The sequence below is a fragment of the Anarhichas minor genome, unplaced genomic scaffold (assembly GCF_050575085.1).
Source record: "Anarhichas minor isolate MPS153535 unplaced genomic scaffold, ASM5057508v1 ptg000013l, whole genome shotgun sequence".
Classification (NCBI taxonomy): domain Eukaryota; kingdom Metazoa; phylum Chordata; class Actinopteri; order Perciformes; family Anarhichadidae; genus Anarhichas; species Anarhichas minor.
In genome coordinates, this window is record NW_027466459.1 from 1,457,086 (window position 1) to 1,470,741 (window position 13,656).

The window sequence follows — 13,656 nt, forward strand, 5'->3', positions numbered from 1 at the left end:
TTGTCATAGTCCTGGGACAATGTCCCAATCTCCACACTCACAGACTTTGAGGCGCAGGCCTGTAAAGTCCGTAAGGGTTTAATTCTATCCCACTGTCAAATCATCGAGTGTTTGAGGACTGTCTCGCAGACATTTTGAGCCCTCTACCACTTTCCGTAAATCAGCATTAGATACAAAATTTCCCCCTTGGAATTACCCACAATTCATTGCAATGTGACGTTAAACACACGGGGTTAACAGTGGAAGCATGGAGACATAAAAAAAGGTAAACAAAGAGCACGGCTCACGTGTGTCCAGCCTGTCATATTGAATTTACACAGAAACATTAAGGATTAAAGATGGAACAAAAAAACATGAAATCAGAGAATATTTGATTTTGTCATCGAAGCTGTTTGGACAAAAACGAGTAAATAGATTATATGAAATGACCTCTCACACACTCTGTGTGTAAATCTAGATCCATGTTTAAGTAAAGCTGTGTATAGAACCCAACGAATATATTTTTTGATATGTGTTGTTGGGCTGAATTTATGGTTGAAATGAGTGTTGGACAATGTTGTTGGCATGTTGCATGGTTGTTTTGATATTTTCTTCTTATTTATTTATTTATGTTTAAATTGTTTTTCTTCCTGGTCTTTCTTTGCTAGTTGCATGGTTTATTAAAAAAACCTTAATAAAAAAAAGAAATGACCTCATCTTGTGAGGAAAGAGCCTGGAAGACATTCAAATCAGGGAGTAAAAATATAAAATAAATACCCACAATTGTACACATATTTTAAGGTTTTCATGGTAACGTGATATGTTGCAGCAAAGTGCAGTCCCGTTCATATTTACACCATCTCAAGCCCTCACAGTCTCTCACACTCACTCACTTACCAGGTGACGTCAGTAAATCCCTGAGGGTTCAGGGTTTGAGGCTTTAGGGTTAGGGTTACACTGGGATTGGGCCCTAGACTCTGTAAGGTAGAAGTGACAGTTCACCTCCACACTCCTAGGGGGCAGCACTGCTCTGATGATGGCGGAAGCAGATCCGGCTGATAGAGACCGATGGAAAGAGCACAGTAAGCGGTTAGCAACGACCAGTAGCCTTCAGTTTACATCTGTGTAGAATACAACATCTGGAGAGTAGGGCAGTCAAAGCTTTGTGGACACATTTTTATAAAAGAATAAGCTTGTAGGTGTAAGTGGAGATGGCTGGCCGCTCTGGAAATGAAGATCTATTTGACGATATTCTTTTGGCGGATGAAAGGTGAGTTTTCTGGAAACTGAATGATGTCTTGTTTACCACTGCGGTCAAGTCAGCAGACACTTGCATTGTAGTGCACCTAACTATTCTATTAGCTATATGCTGAAATTCACGGTAAACGCATTCAAACGGCACAGATCGGGAGCGAGCGAAGGACTCTGCAAAGTTAGCGGAAAGATTAACGTGAGACAACATCCGGTTTTCAGACGAACATCATGTTTTCAGAATAAGATGCCAACAAAATGTATATACATATTGTATATATGGAAATAAGATTAAATTAATTATATTCACATTAAGTACAAAACATTTTACCTGTATCTCGTGAGGTAAGGGGAAAATACACCTGAATTGTGCGTGAAGTGTCTTTGTTCTTTGATTTGAGGGTTGCTGGAAAGATATTAAAATGAATAATACCTGACTGACAGTCAATTAAGATATTTTATGAAGAAGAAACACTGAACTCAATTTGTACCTTCAAATAGCAAATTTCTGAAATTTTGAAGGTGCTATTAAAATGTTTTTCTCAATAATTTAACATAATGACTAATGCATATATGTTCAGGACAGAAAGGCTAATATCACAATATTTCAGGTGCTATAAGAATACATTTTTTAATAATTCCAGACAATGGCTGATGTATATATGTTCAGGACATTGTTGACTCCACCCATTCTAAAAATCTAACATTTTTACTGTACCAATTAAGAGATATTTCAAAGTAAAAGTCCTACATTTGTACTAAGAAATATCTAATAACTAAATATAAAACAATTGTTTCAATAATTCCAAACAATGATTGATATATATGTGTTCATTATAAAATTAATACATTATAAATTAAGCCAAAAAGCAGTTGAATAATATAATAAATGTACCACATGGTGTAATAATGAAATTTAAAAAAAAAACTCCTTGTCTTCTTGCATAGGAACCCTTCTAGTTTTACATTCTAATCAATCAGATCCAAATTGATGAAGCCTTTTGGATGTATGACAAGCTCAGGATTGCAAGATATCCAGTAACCTGGACAAATGACAACTTTTATGGAGATAATGCTGAATTTAATATACTGGGTGATTCTTAGCCTGTGAAATACATTTTCCATACAAAATTAGTAATTTAGTATGGCATTTAATTGGTCCCAAAATTCACGCACATAAATAACTGGCACGTGCACGTTATAAAACATTATCCGCGAGCGGACAACCATCATTGCGAGGGAGAAAAAATTAAATCAATAATGATTTCGCTTGTATCATGTAAAACTAAGTGTTCCTATGCTTTAAGAGTACAAGGACAGTATTTTTTTTTAATTATTACAAAATACAGAATTATTTTTATTATTCAACTTTTTTTTTATAATGTAGTATTTTGATTATAATGTAAGAACTTATTACATGATGCTCAAAATTGTTATTATTTTATACGCTCATGGTTTCTTTACATTATGTGCAGATTATTACATTATATTACATTGATATTATTACATTGTGATTAGTTATTAAAGAATGAGTTGCTACAAGATGAAAACAGCAATGGAACATTTGGTGAAAGCATATTAAAGAAACATGGATAAAGCCTGGATTTCTGGAGAAACATTTCAAATGACCAAACAGCATGTAACCTCGGTCATTATCAAGTAAAGGTGGTTCATTTTCCCTTTTCTTTAGATTCAGTGTGACAGCTGTTCCACAGGTTCCACAGCCAGGGCCTACCAATGGACTCAGCAAACCGTAGAAAAGCTAGGAATTCAAACTGTAATTGTTGTCTTTGTCTGTACACCAAAAGTATGTGCTGTGTTTTTGTTCTGTTTTGTTTTTATTCTAATTTGTAAATTAGAAAATGTTTGATGTTTGATGAAACTGAACGTTCTAAAACCTTTCACTTGTAAATTAAAATTGTTTGATTTTTACTATGGTTGGAGTCATGGATGTCCTGATTTACTTATTTAATGTACAAATGTTTACTTTGAAAAATCTATTAATTGTTACAGTAAAAATTATTGTTTTTTGTAGGGTTGTAGTCAGACTTGTCTTGAACACATGCATCAGTCATTGTGTGGAATTATTGAGAAAATACCTATCTCAACCTCAAATATTAAGAAATTAGCTTTTTGAATGTTCAAATATAGGACTTTTACTTTGAAAGATCTTTTAATTTTGTAGGTGACTATCGGCAACTTAATGAGTCACCGAGAGGCTGAGTAGGGGAGACTAACCTGCGGTTGCGCTGGCAGTCAATGATTCACGGATCCAGTGGATGAGTTTTGTGGTTTTATTTGTGGACAACAAACAAACTTTGGTGCTGGATAACACACATTCATAAACATTCAAAATACTTTCTCCTTGGTGTACAAAGGTAATCAACAGCGTCAAACAATTATACTAGTTGTGTAAATAGCGGTCAGCAAAAAATAAGACTCCCTCTCTCACCCCCTCTCCTTCCATTCATCCAACTAAACTACTGAACAGCTGATATCCCCACTGCTATCCCCAACACCACGTGACTCAATTACCGGAAGTGACTGAAAAGGGTGTACAAAATGGCACCTGGCTCCTACAAATGTGTCCAGTAAAAATGTTTGATTTTCACTATGGGAGGAGTCAGATGTCCTGAACATAAATGTATGAGTCATTGTCTGGAATTATTGAGAGACGATGTTTTATAGCACCTCAAATATTTAGTTATTAGATATTTGTCAGTACAAATGTATAACTTTTACTTTGAAATATCTTTTAATTGGTACAGTAAAAATGTCTGATTTTAGCATGGGTGAAGTCAACGACATCCTGAGAACATATACATCAATCATTGTATGGAAATATTGACAAGAATATTTTTATAGCACCGTAAAAATTTGAAGGTACAATTTCAGTTCACAGTTTGTACTTCATAAAATATCTTAATGGGTAAAGTTAACATGTTTGGTTTGTGTTTGGATGTGGTCAGAAATGTCCTGAACACATACATATCAGTCAGTCAGATATTATTCATTTAATTATCTTTCCAGCAACCCTCAAATCAAAGAATAAATACACTTCATCCATAATTTAGTTGTATTTTCCCTTTAACTCACGAGATGCGGGTAACCTGTTTTATACTTAATGTTAATATAATTAATTTAATCGTATTTCCACATATGCAGTTTGTATATAGTTAGTTGACATCTTATTTTGGAAACCGGGTGTTGTCTCGCGTTAGTCTTCTGCTGCTGTAGCGCGTCTGCTTCAAGGTTCCACGTGTGTTCCACGTGTTCAGAGATGTGTTCTGCATACCTTGGTAGTAACGAGTGGTTATTTGAGTTACTGTGGCCTTTCTATCATCTCCAACCACTCTGCCCATTCTCCTCTGACCTCTGACACCAACGAGGCATTTTCGTCCACACAACTGCCGCTCACTGGATATTTTCTCTTTTTCGGACCGTTCTCTGTAAACCCTAGAGATGGTTGTGCGTGAAAGTCCCAGTAGGTCAGCAGTTTTTGAAATACTCAGACCAGCCCGTCTGGCACCAACAACCATGCCACGTTCAAAGTCACTTAAATCCCCTTTCTTCCCCATTCTGAACTTCAGCAAGTCCTCTTCACCACGTCTAGATGCCTAAATGCATTGAGCTGCTGCCATGTGATGATTAGCTATTTGTGTTAACAAGCAATTGAACAGGTGTGCCTAATAAAGTGGCCGGTGAGTGTGTGTATATATATATATATATATATATATATATATATATATCTTCCCCTCACCAAGCAGCATTCAACATATTCCAAAAATAATTCAATTCAATTAATTTTTGTATAGCCCAAAATCACAAATCACAAATTTGCCTCAGAAGGCTTTACAATTTGTACACATGTGACATCCTCTGTCCAGGACCCTCACATCAGAACAGGAAAACTCCCCCAAAAAACCCTTTAACGGGGAGAAAAGAGGGAGAGAGCAAGAGGAGGATCCCTCTATCAGGATGGACAGAAGTGCAATAGATGTCATGTGTAAAGTTTGTAATGAGCATTAATGGGACGTGAATTCATACAGAAGGAGATGAAGAGGAGAGAGGAGCTCAGTATACCCTAGTCCCCCAGCAGTCTAGGCCTATAGCAGCTTATCTAGGGGCAAAGCTGAGCCAAACCTGAGCCAGCCCTAACTATAAACCTGAGCCAGCCCTAACTATAAACCTGAGCCAGACCTAACTATAAACCTGAGCCAGCCCTAACTATAAACCTGAGCCAGCCTTGACTATAAACCTGAGCAAGCCCTGACTATAAACCTGAGCCAGCCCTGACTATAAACCTGAGCCAGCCCTAACTATAAACCTGAGCCAGCCCTAACTATAAACCTGAGCCAGCCCTAACTATAAACCTGAACCAGCCCTAACTATAAACCTGAACCAGCCCTAACTATAAACTTGAGCCAGCTCTAACTATAAACCTGAACCAGCCCTAACTATAAACCTGAGCCAGCCCTAACTATAAACCTGAGCCAGCCCTAACTATAAACCTGAACCAGCCCTAACTATAAACCTGAACCAGCCCTAACTATAAACTTGAGCCAGCTCTAACTATAAACCTGAACCAGCCCTAACTATAAACCTGAACCAGCCCTAACTATAAATCTGAGCCAGCCCTAACTATAAACCTGAGCCAGCCCTGACTATAAACCTGAGCCAGTCCTAACTATAAACCTGAGCCAGCCCTGACTATAAACCTGAGCCAGCCCTAACTATAAACCTGAGCCAGCCCTAACTATAAACCTGAGCCAGCCCTAACTATAAACTTGAGCCAGCTCTAACTAAAGGTGTTATCAACAAGGAAAGTCTTAAGCCTACTCTTAAATGTGGTGAGTGTGTCTGACCCCCGGACTGAAACTGGAAGCTGGATCCACAGAAGAGGAGCTTGATAACTGAAGGCTCTGGCTCCCATCCTACTTTTTAAGACTCTAGGAACCACAAGAAACCCTGAATTAATGGAGCGCAGCTCTCTAGTAGGATAATATGGTTCTATAAGCTCTTTAAGATATGATGGTGTCTGACCAATGAGGGCTTTGTAGGCGAGAATAAGGATTTATATTCTATTCTATATTGTACAGGGAGTCAGTGCAGAGAGGCTAATACAGGAGTAATATGATCTCTTTTCTTAGTTCTTGTTAGTACACGAGCTGCAGCATTCTGAATCAGCTGGAGAGATTTAAGAGACTTATTAGAGCAGCCTGATAATAAGGAATTGCAGTAATCTAGTCTGGAGGTAACACATGCATGAACTCATTTCTCTGCATCGCTTTGAGACAGGATGTGCCTGATTTTTGAAATATTACGTAGGTGAAAAAAGGCAGTCCTAGAAATGTGTTTTATCTGAGAGTTAAAAGACAAATCCTGATCAAAGGTAACTCCAAGATTCTTTACGGTGCTGCTGGATGCCAGCGCAATGCCATCTAGAGAAACTATATCATTAGATAACTGATGTCGGAGGTGTTCTGGGCCTAGTAGAATAACTTCAGTTTTGTCTGAGTTTAACATCAGGAAGTTGCAGGTTTTCCAGGTTTTTATGTCCTTAAGACATGTTTGCAGTTTAGTGGTTGGTTTCATCTGGTTTGATCAATAGATATAATTGAGTATCATCTGCATAACAATGAACGTTTATAGTGTTTTCTGATAATATTGCCTAAAGGAAGCACATATAATGGGGAAGACTGAACAAGATTGGTCCAAGCACAGAACCTTGTGGAACTCCATAACTGACGTTGGTCTTCATCGAGGCTTCATCGTTTACATAAACAAACTGAGATCGATCCGATAAATAGGATGTAAACCAGTTCAGTTCCTTTGATGCCAATATGTTATAGTCTCTGCAACAGGATGTAGTGGTCTATAGTGTCGAACGCAGCACTAAGGTCTAACAAGACAAGAACAGAGACTAGTTCTTTGTCTGATGCGATTAGAAGGTCATTAGTTATTTTTTACCAGAGCTGTCTCTGTGCTATGATGCTTTCTAAATCCTGACTGAAAATCCTCAAATAAACTATTGTTACGTAGAAACTCACACAACTGATTCGCAACTGCTTTCTCAAGGATCTTAGAGAGAAAGGGAAGGTTAGAGATCGGTCTATAGTTGCCCAACACCTCTGGATCGAGAGTGGGCTTCTTAAGAAGAGGTTTAATTACAGCTACTTTGAAGGACTGTGGTACATGGCCTGTTAGTAAAGACAGGTTGATCATATCTAATAAAGTCGTGCTAATTAACGGTAGCACTTCTTTAAGCAGCCTAGTCGGTATAGGGTCTAAGAGACAGGTAGAAGCTTTAGACATAGTCATTGTTGAAGTCAGTTTGTCAAGGTCGATGGGAGTAAAACCATCTAAACATATATCAGGGTTTACAGCTGTTTCTATGGTTCCTGTATTTGAGGATTGATCGTTAATGATTGAGGGCAGGAGATTATAAATGTTCTCTCCAATAGTTATAATCTTATCATTAAAGAAGTTCATGAAGTCATTACTACTGAGGTCTATAGGGATACTCGGCTCACAGAGCTGTGACTCTCTGTCAGCCTGGCTACAGTGCTGAAGGGAAACCTGGGCTTGTTCTTATTTGTCTCTATTAACGATGAGTAATAAGCTGCTCTGGCATTACGGAGGGCCTTCTTATACGTTTTAAGACTGTCTCGCCAGACTAACCGAGATTCTTCCAAGTTATTGGAACGCCATGTTCTTTCAAGTTTTCGCGATGTTTGCTTTAATTGGCGGGTTTCAGGGTTATACCATGGAGCTTACCTCCTTTGTTTCACTATCTTCTTTTTTAGAGGAGCAATAGAGTCTATTGTCCTTCTCAGTGAGCTTGTAGCACTATCGACAAGATGATCAATCTGGGACGGACTAAAGTTAGCCCAGGAGTCCTCTGTTATATTGAAGCATGGTATTGAGTTAAATACAGACGGAATCGCTTCTTTAAATTGAGCTACAGCACCATCAGATAGACATCTAGTGTAGTAACTCTTGCTTAACGGTGTACACTCCGTTAGTAGGAATTCAAAGGTTATTAGATAATGGTCCGATAAAAGAGGGTTCTGTGGAAAGACTATTAAATCTTCTATGTTAATGCCATAAGTCAGAACCAGGTCGAGGGTTAAAACAGTGAGTGGGTTTCTGTACATTCTGACAGAAACCAATCGAATCTAATAATGAGATAAATGCAGTACTGAGGCTATTGTTCTCGACATCCACATGAATATTAAATTCACCTACAATAATTACTTTATCTGTTTTAAGGACTAGACTTGATAAAAACTGAGAAAATTGCGATAGAAATTCAGAATACGGACCTGGGGCCCGGTACACTATAACACATATAACTGGCTGTATTGTTTTCCACGTTGGGTGTGAAAGACTAAGAACCAGGCTTTCAAATGAGTTATAATCTAGTTTAGGTTTAGGGTTTAATAATAGGCTTGAGTCAAAGATGGCTGCTACTCCACCTCCTCGGCCGGTGCCTCGAGGAATGTGAGTGGACTTGGAGGAGTTGATTCATTTAGGCTGACATATTCTTCATTACACAGCCAGGTTTCAGTAAGACAAAATAAATCAATATGATTATCTGATATTAGCTCATTTACTAATACAGCTTTAGATGACAAAGATCTGATATTTAAGAGTCCACATTTAATTATCCTATTTTGTTGCACTGTTGCGGTAGTTTTAACTTGGATTAGGTTATTTTGTTTAACTCCTCGACTGTTTACTTTTGATTTAATTAATTGAAGTGGCCGTGGGCAGACACAGTCTCTATGTGGTTTTGGGTGAGTAACTGCTCTAATGGAAGCTCAGAGAAGTGTGTAAGACTGACACTCTGCTTCCTGGTCTCAACTCTAACTGAAACTAGTCTCCAGCAACAGCCGTTGAGTGAGGGTGTAATTGTCTCTCAGGTTCCGAGGGGAGGGCTACCTGGAGGGCTTTGAGAGAGGGACCCGGCGAGGACTGCAGGATGGCCGCAGACACGGAGCCTCTCATGGGGCCAAGCTGTCCACTGAGGTGAGTTAGCACAGTGATGTGTTGAGTACCTTAAGGCCTCAACATTACCCATCGACCCGCCACCAGACCGTAGGTATGTCAGAGTGCTGTCAATGTGTCTGTATGGATACATGGGCAGTTTACAGGGTTAGCCTGTTAGCTTAGTCATGTGACAATAAGCTGAGTTGTGTTGCTTTGAATCCATTCAGCCTCTCAGGGTTGTTCACGGTCTCTTGCCCTCTAACCTCCGACAGATTTCCTTCTACTATGGGTTCACCATCACATGGAGATGTCTCCTCCAACATAATACAGATGTCAAAGCAAGGTATGGTCTCCTCAAACACCATCTTTATCTCCTTGATATTTCACTTCAGTGATTGTTTTGTTGTACATATTAGAACCTAAATACATGAGCCAACCTTTCTCCTGCTTAAGTTTGAATACTAAAAGTATTTTAGCAAGTTTTCCACCTGCTACAGTAGTTTTTTACATATTATGAGTGAATGTAGTTCTACAGTGAGTTATGTTGTGTTGTCTGTAAAGTCCAGTAGATGTAATTGAGTTCGTCTTTCTCTCTAAAGGTTGCTTCTATTTGAAGGGTTCCTCTTTATTGTATTGTGTTGTGTATTTGATCATTCATAGGTATGTAATGCTTCAGTGTGAAGATGAATAACAAATAATCCTTCATTTGTAGAAAACACTGTTGGTCATGACTCAGCGAAGTCTGTCATAATATGAAAATCTTATATCTCAGGTTCCCTCCAACAATGCTCATTAAATATGTATAAAAAGAAAATCACACGAGTAAAAAAGAGAGAATCTAAGGCATAAATAATGCGGAAATCAACATAACATGTATTTAATAGAATACATTTGCAGTAGACAGCGATACTGATGAAATGAATGAATCCTAATGTAAACAGAGGTGTATGCATAGTGACATGATGAGGAATAAGCTGGTGGTTTGGGTGTAAGGACTTGTTACACATCAATTTTAATCCAACTTTGAAGAACAAAAAAATCCAGATTGTGTCAAATCGTCAATAATAAAATCAAGCTAACTCAGCGATCCATGTACGCAGAGCAGGGCGCTGCATGTCATAGAATGAAGCCACAGTGAGTGTCCTGATAGCTGTCTTGATGTGTGTGCTGTCAGAAAGAGAATGAAAGCGCTGGAGGCTCTGCTGGGTTTGGTCCAAAACTCCCCTCATGATGACCCGCAGTCTGCACAGCTACAGGAGCACATGGAGAGAGTTCGGGCCAAGTTCAGACAGGTACTCCGTTTACTTGACACTGGTAACAGTGAGTAAGAGTTTCCCAATTCAGTGTGCAGGGTCAGGATCAGCCGCTGTGGTCCCGCTACGTCAGCTGTCTAACTGACGGGGATTTCATACCATACATCTCTATTTCCTCTTGTCTTTATTTCTGTCTCTTTGTTTTTATTTAATCAAGATGAGCTGCTTGGCTGTTTTTGTAGTTGGTCTGCAGACTGCTTCCTGAAACCTGCGAATAGAGAGAGAGATAGAGGGAGAGTTGGATGGAGGGATGGATAGATAGTTACATTATTAATTCTGCATGGGGACATTATTTCGGTACAGGTAAAGCAATACAAACAACAGAGTAAAAATATTGAATATAAATGCACAATATCTACAATGAAATAGAATAGTATTAATATGAACTAACTAAACAGTAGTGCAAAGATTGTTTAACCAACAACAAACAAAGAACAGTGTAACAGTGTTGTAGAGGTGATTTATTATAAAGTCTTATTGCAGGAATGTTCTCCTGTATCTGTCCTTGTGACAGCGGAGCTGCATGAGTTCACCATTTAAATTATTAAATGCATTCTACACTTCAACAGAATATCTGCAGTTCAAAGGTGAACTACGTCTTTCAAGTGTAAATGCAGATTTAAACACCCCCCCTCACCCTCCTAACCCCCCTCACCCCTCCTAACCCCCCTCACCCCCCCTCACCCTCCTAACCCCCCCTCACCCCTCCTAACCCCCCTCACCCCCCCTCACCCTCCTAACCCCCCTCACCCCTCCTAACCCCCCTCACCCCTCCTAACCCTCCTAACCCCCTCACCCCTCCTCACCCCCCTCACCCCTCCTCACCCTCCTAACCCCCCTCACCCCTCCTCACCCTCCTAACCCCCCTCACCCCTCCTCACCCTCCTAACCCCCGTCACCCCTCCTAACCCTCCTCACCCTCCTCACCCCCCTCACCCCTCCTAACCCTCCTCACCCTCCTAACCCCCCTCACCCCTCCTCACCCCCCTCACCCCTCCTAACCCTCCTCACCCTCCTAACCCTCCTCACCCCTCCTCACCCTCCTAACCCCCCTCACCCCTCCTCACCCTCCTCACCCCCCTCACCCCTCCTGACCCTCCTAACCCTCCTCACCCCTCCTAACCCCCCTCACCCCTCCTCACCCCCCTCACCCCTCCTAACCCTCCTCACCCTCCTAACCCCCCTCACCCCTCCTCAACCCCCCTCACCCTCCTCACCCCTCCTCACCCCTCCTCAACCCCCCTCACCCTCCTCACCCCTCCTCACCCTCCTAACCCCCCTCACCCCTCCTCAACCCCCCTCACCCTCCTCACCCCTCCTCACCCCCCTCACCCCTCCTCACCCCCCCTCACCCCTCTCACCCTCCTCACCCCTCTCACCCCTCCACCACCTTCTACCATGTAGCTCTCCTTAATGCACAGCAGCTGACCTCTATCTCTGTCGTCCAGGTCTGCTCTATGCTGAGTGTCCCGACCGACTTCAACGATTACATCAGAACTTCTGAAGGGACTTCGTTCTGAGTGCCTGGTGATGAGGAGGAGGTGCTGAGCCGACCTCTGCGTCCTGGACAGAGGGGGGGGAAGTGGAGCTGCTGTCAGCCAGCAGCCCTGTAGTCGGTCTCCCGGGCCACTGGGATTGGTCTGCAGTGGATTCATCTGCAGGTTTGGAGTGTGAAGCAGTGACTGTGTCGGTTTGACCGTCGTCTTTGAGAGCAGTCCTGGCCTTCCCTCTTCTTGTGGGAGAGTCCAGGGACCTCATTAACCCGGACAGTGTGACTGTCTGGAGCTCAGTCCCAGTAGGACTTTACAAAGCGGGATAGGCAGAAAGAGACTTCTATGTTTTGTGGTGATTGAGTAGATTTATTGCAGTGATGTTTAAGCAGCTGAATTGAAAATCAGAACAAAATAAAAGCTTGGAACAAACTTTGCTCCCTGGTGTCTGAGGTGTCTGTGTTGGTTGGGAGGTTTGACTAAACTACAGAGACTAAATAACTGAAGCAGTTCATGCTACTTTCAGCAGTGTTGGAAAGTAACTGAATACATTTTCACTTTCTGCTGCTCTGTACTCCACATTACACTATAATGTGTTTTACACCACTATATCTGACAGCTATAGTCGTAGTTTGTAGAAAGATTTCACACATGAAACATTTGAAGAGAGTTGAAAGTAATAAGATGCATTGTTACGAAACATGCAACAAGGTCCACCAAGCAAACACTAAGGCAGTCCTTCAATAAAGGCTCCTCCATGAAGGTTCACATGTTCAGTGTTCACCTCTCAGAGGAGGAAACTGCACTCGTGTCCTTTTGATCAGAAAGAATTTACAGGGAAAGTATTGAAGACACTGAGACGCTTCTGTCAGCTGTGACTAAGAACAAGACCGTGGTCCTTCGGCTGTGGGATGTTAGTGGAAAACATTGGACATTTGGAGAAAATATAATGTGAGTGACAGTAACTGTAATGTACACTAACCTTCTACAAACTATACAAGCAGCTGGCCACTAGAGGGCGCTGCTGTAATTCAGTAAGCCAGACAGACATACACACACACACAGGTTTCTGTTGGGTGAGCTTTGTTGTAACAGTATATTACATGTTATTGGGTAGAAACGGCTGATGCTGATTGGTTGAGTGTTGACATATTGTGTGTTGATTATGAGCATAAATGTTACAGTTATGGACTTTTACTTCCACATGGAAACATTCTGAGCTTTCATTTGACTAATACAAGGAAGTGAAGTGAAGGTATGGTGTGGTGAGCTCACACGTCTTCCACCCTCATCAGTGACCGCTGCACTGTACCATCAACACCTGCATCGTCAGTCATAATCAGAGAACTCATGTGCACGCACAGCTACGGCAAGTAGGTGGAAGCTGAAGCAGGATATCGGCCTGTAAACTGTCGTGGGTGTTTACAAAGGACAGTTTGGATAATCATTTTACCATCTACATTCATTTTTTCTTCCACATACGTTGGTCTGACCAGCGGCTCGGTTTAAACCCTTCATTTATAGCAGCGTCGCTTCATCTCCACGTCTCTGCATTTAATGGATAGTTCAGATCTGTTTTCAAGTCTATCTTGATTGCATACATATGTTTTATGTAGGTTGAATGAATTATT

The 13,656-nt window shown here is 40.9% G+C and overlaps 1 protein-coding gene across 1 annotated transcript; it reads left to right on the forward strand.

The window, feature by feature from the left end:
* The first annotated feature begins 1,027 nt into the window (after positions 1-1,027).
* Positions 1,028-12,462, forward strand: lto1 (LTO1 maturation factor of ABCE1). The gene is made up of 5 exons (XM_076090883.1): positions 1,028-1,249; positions 9,156-9,261; positions 9,495-9,565; positions 10,397-10,514; positions 11,984-12,462. The coding sequence occupies exons 1-5, from the start codon at positions 1,191-1,193 to the stop codon at positions 12,053-12,055; spliced, it is 426 nt and encodes a 141-aa protein (XP_075946998.1). The 5' UTR covers positions 1,028-1,190; the 3' UTR covers positions 12,056-12,462.
* Positions 12,463-13,656: the final 1,194 nt, after the last annotated feature.

Bases quoted from the DNA above. Each gene is read 5' to 3' on its own strand.
- lto1 (XM_076090883.1), top strand. From the start codon at position 1,191: ATGGCTGGCCGCTCTGGAAATGAAGATCTATTTGACGATATTCTTTTG. The intron at 9,566-10,396 runs GTATGGTCTCCT...GTGTGCTGTCAG, and splicing joins AATACAGATGTCAAAGCAAG to AAAGAGAATGAAAGCGCTGG. The intron at 10,515-11,983 runs GTACTCCGTTTA...TCTGTCGTCCAG, and splicing joins TTCGGGCCAAGTTCAGACAG to GTCTGCTCTATGCTGAGTGT.